This window comes from Plasmodium fragile (assembly GCF_000956335.1).
Source record: "Plasmodium fragile strain nilgiri unplaced genomic scaffold supercont1.40, whole genome shotgun sequence".
Taxonomy (NCBI): domain Eukaryota; phylum Apicomplexa; class Aconoidasida; order Haemosporida; family Plasmodiidae; genus Plasmodium; species Plasmodium fragile.
In genome coordinates, this window is record NW_012192620.1 from 233624 (window position 1) to 237862 (window position 4239).

The 4239-nt window shown below is 42.6% G+C and overlaps 2 protein-coding genes across 2 annotated transcripts; both read left to right on the top strand.

Annotated features, from left to right (window-relative positions):
• Positions 1-189: 189 nt before the first annotated feature.
• On the top strand, positions 190-1617 carry AK88_03507 (uncharacterized protein; the record flags this gene model as incomplete). The annotated part of the gene is made up of 1 exon (XM_012481120.1): positions 190-1617. One exon carries the CDS (start codon positions 190-192, stop codon positions 1615-1617), a length of 1428 nt encoding a protein of 475 aa, XP_012336543.1.
• Positions 1618-2581: 964 nt separating this feature from the next.
• Positions 2582-4195, top strand: AK88_03508 (uncharacterized protein; the record flags this gene model as incomplete). The annotated part of the gene is made up of 2 exons (XM_012481121.1): positions 2582-4035; positions 4156-4195. 2 exons carry the CDS (start codon positions 2582-2584, stop codon positions 4193-4195), a joined length of 1494 nt encoding a protein of 497 aa, XP_012336544.1.
• Positions 4196-4239: the final 44 nt, after the last annotated feature.

The following is a 4239-nucleotide window of genomic DNA, read 5'->3' on the forward strand; positions in this document are numbered from 1 at the left end:
TTCGCTTCCTTTATTTGTTCGTTGTATTTGGTCATTTTTGTGGCCCAGAATTGTGTTTATGTTTGATTATACCGTGGTGACGTGTCCATTTGTGTTATTTTAAAAGCGTTGTGTCCGGCGCGCTCAAGCGGAAGCATTTGAACAGATGAAAAAAAAATTACACAAAAGAGCACCGTAAAGTTGTCAAAAATGAATAAATCAAGCAGCTTGAAGAGCAATTCCTCCAGTTCCAAGGGGGTTAACAAAAAATCATCCAGACATACAATTGTAACGGAAGGAGGAGTTACTCCTCACAAGCAGCACACCCTTGTCAGTACTGCTAGCAACAATCTGGGGAGAGACCCATCGCATGATACTGGTTATGGAAATTCAGTTAAGTTCCTTTTAGAAGATGGGCAAACCTACGGGACCACCTCAAGTCTAGATAACGCAAGCAGGTCGAAAAATTACGCTTACTCTTCTGACAACTCTTTTTTGAATGTTTCATCTGGGGATAACTTTTCCTACGCTGCTAATAGGAGCGCAAATGGTCAGCAGAGCCCGTTTCATTCTAAATTGAATAGCCAGAGCAATTTCGGTAGCGGCAACTTTGGTGGAAGCGGCAACTATGGTGGCAGCTGCAACAGTAGGATCGCCTACAATACAGGGAATAGCACCATAAATTTGGACAATTACGACTACCTAGATGTTGACACGGCCCCGCACAACCATCAGAACGAGAACAATTTTCCACCGCAGGATAATTATTCTGGAACGAACAAGCAGTTGTACTCTGCATCTGGCACCTTATCTCACATACATCCAAGACATGGTCACATGAGTCAAAATATTTCATACCCAGATCAATATAGCTATAGCACCTATTCGAGCAGAAGTCCTCAAATGAGCGGAAGAACATCTTATTTCCCCTTCAACGGTAAGAGTGGTGCCCGTTCTTTGTGCAGTTCCCCAACTTTTTCAGGCTACGAAAATGAGTATTACGCCTACCCCCATGGAGAATCTAATTTCAGAAACCTGCCCCCACATATGTATTACTTGGCGAAGGAGGAAAATGAAGAATGTTGTTGTTTAAAAAAAGGAACCAACTGTTCACTACCTGGCTGCAACTCACACATGGATAATTCATATGAGTACATAATTCAGGCACCAAAAATGCCTATAACCATTAAAGCTCCAAATAAAAAAAGGTTCGATATGTTCAAAAAGATAACCCTAACTGTGGGGACCTACTTGGACGACGTTGTAAATGTAATGATAGGAATCGTAGAGTCCTCTTACAAATGCATAGCGCGGAACAATAAAACTAACTTGTATGATTTGCACCCATTTTATAATCCAGATCCCATTTACTCGAGAAATGAAAGGCCAACATTAAAAACGGGAAGCACTTTGTTAGATAAAATAAATTCTGCGCTAGACGGCACGACGCTTGAAAAGCACAAACATTTGCCCAGAGACTTTGGAAGAGAAGCCATTCCGAAGACGCAGAAGACCGGGAGCAAATTTGTCGACGGGATGAATAACATGCTGGACAATTTATTGAACGAGCCTTTGTCTTACCAAAAATATGATTACTTCAGTGATCGGTGTGAGCAAGGGATTGGGGAAAGGCAATAGCGGAGGAGAATGCAGGGAGCGCATGCGAGGGGTCAGCATTACAGATCGGTACTTTTATAGGGTCATCATTTTTTTTTTTTTTTTGTTTTTTTGTTGTTGGCACGCCTTCAAGTCGATCACTTCTACTCTGTTACACGTTTTAAACCCCTTCCACTTTGCTTATTTAACACGCACACATGTATATATGTGCATGATTTATCAACTTTTGCTAAATTACCCTCTGCCACGTAATTTTTTACGCATCCAGCGTTTGCTCATTCAGATTAACACGTGTAGCTGCGCGCTTCCTGTCGAAGCTACGTTCCGTGTTCCTTTTTTGTTCACCCCTTCGAAGGGGATCCCTCCGTCATTTGGTGGGAAAAGCTCAACGAGTCGTTGTTCACTTGAGGGGAAGGGGAAGGGTGTAACGGCATGAGTGTACACAAAGAATGAAGTGTCAGTGTGTCTTTGCCCTTACCCTTGGTGAGATGTTTCCGTCCATCCTTTTCCCAAAAATGAGCTGCCTCCGCCGAAAAATAATGCAAAAAAAAAAAAAAAAAAAAAAAGGGACGTAAGCCAAATATCAACTACGTAAGAATATAAACGGAGAAGAAAGCATGAGGAATAATATTTTTGCAGCCTCCTTAGTCCACACTTATTAATGAAGAAAAGAGAACAAAATGCATCATCGAAGGAGGTAGAAACATATGACTTGGTCTTGTCAGAACATTTGAAGTGGCACACAAAAGTAACTACACAAATGGGGTGGGGGGGTACATTATCCAACATGCGATATGAGGCATACGCACTGAAAAGAAGAGAAAATTTTCGGTAGAACAGCTTCAAACTGAACGCAGCTACTTTTCCTTCGTGTACACACACCGCACATGGAAAAAGGGGAAAAATTGGAAAATATATATAGAACTGCCTGTTTTTTTTTTTCTTTTTTTTACCCCCTCATTTCGAGGAGGGCGCGTGTGCAAAAATGATATATGGGGATTTCCTTAAATATGGACAGGGCGTAGTAGAGAAGTGTACAAAGTCGAAGGGGTGCCTTTTGTACTTAATCCTTTTCAGGCTGCTTAACTGCTTAGTGGTTCAGACGTCCTTCTTTCCAGATGAGTATGCTCAGTCTATTGAAATTTCACATTATTGGGTTTTCGGTTATGGGCATAAACCCTGGGAGTGGGAATCCTGTATATCTCTGCGATCTGTTGTGCACCCCTTGACGTATGCCATTTTATTTTATGTTTTGAAAATCACACAGTTGGACACCCCCCTCGCGGTTTTGTACGCCCCAAGGATTTTTCAGGGGCTCTGTGCGGCGTTAGGCGATTATGGGATGATCAAGTTGGTTACGCTTTGGTATGCGCAGCTGTACAGTGGGGTGGGTGGCGGTGTGAGTGGTGAAGGGAACGGAAGAGGGAACATCTCCCCCGTGTGCGCAGTCCTAATTTGCCACTTCCTCTGCTGGTTCCACTTCTACACCATTTGCAGAACGTCCTCTCAGTCATTCGAGTGCATATTGAACATATGGGGGGTATACTTTATCTCGAGGAACTACCTCTCGGGTGTTCCCGCCAAGGGGGGAATCACAATTCCCTGTTCGAGTGAAAGCGCAAAGGATAAACAGAGCAACCAAGCGACAGGAGGAACAACGGTTGTGCGGAGGGGCGTCCTTCGCAGTGATGAAAGATTAGCACAAGAGTACCACCCTCCCAGCAGTATCATCGGTAGTGATGATGCATGGATGTTTACTCCCGCAGGGGCAGCAGAAAATGGAAGAACTCCACACCATGCTGGAGGGGACGAGGCACATAATCAGGATGATGCTTCCACAACTGGGTATTACTCCTCCCATCAGTGTGTCCCTCACAACGGCACCACAGCAGTGGACAAGATAAAAAACGCACATATACGAAATCTTTTGCTGAGCCTGTTGTGCAGCTCCTTTTGTGTGTTAATAAGACCGAACGCCGCCCCATTTTGGCTATGCGTATATTTTCTGTACTTGGTGAAAAGCGCCAAGGAGCACAAGGAAGAAGCTCTGCGAATGGAGCAAGTGCTCACAGTTGGCATATTATACACTCTGATTTTTTTTCTCCTGGGAATGGTAGCAGATTCATATTACTACAAGAAAATAACGATTACCGTTGTGAATTTTTTTCTATATAATTTTGTAAGTGGACAAAACAGTTACTTCGGGGAGCACCCCATTCACTTTTACCTCTCCTGTGTCATCCCATCCATATACCTTCTCTTTACCCCATTTACCTACTACGCCTTTTTCCATTTGATAAGAAATATAAGAAAGGAAAGAAGAAGAAGTCTGGTCGATGCAGTTATAAACAGAATAGATCTCATTGTGTACGTGGCTACTCTTTTGGAAGTCCTATCATTATCACTTAGTGTTCATAAGGAGCATAAACTTCTCATCGGGTATACACCCTTCATCACCATATGTACTGGTTTGGGGTTACAGAAATGTTGGATGTATGTACAGGACGGGACTAGAAAAAAAAAAAAAAAAAATGTTTTTTTTTTTTTTCCTAAATATAGGTTTTCTTCTTCATATGGTATGTATTTTCTTCTTCAGTAGAGTACATAACAGTTCCCCAGAAAAAGTCGCCACTTACTTTCGAA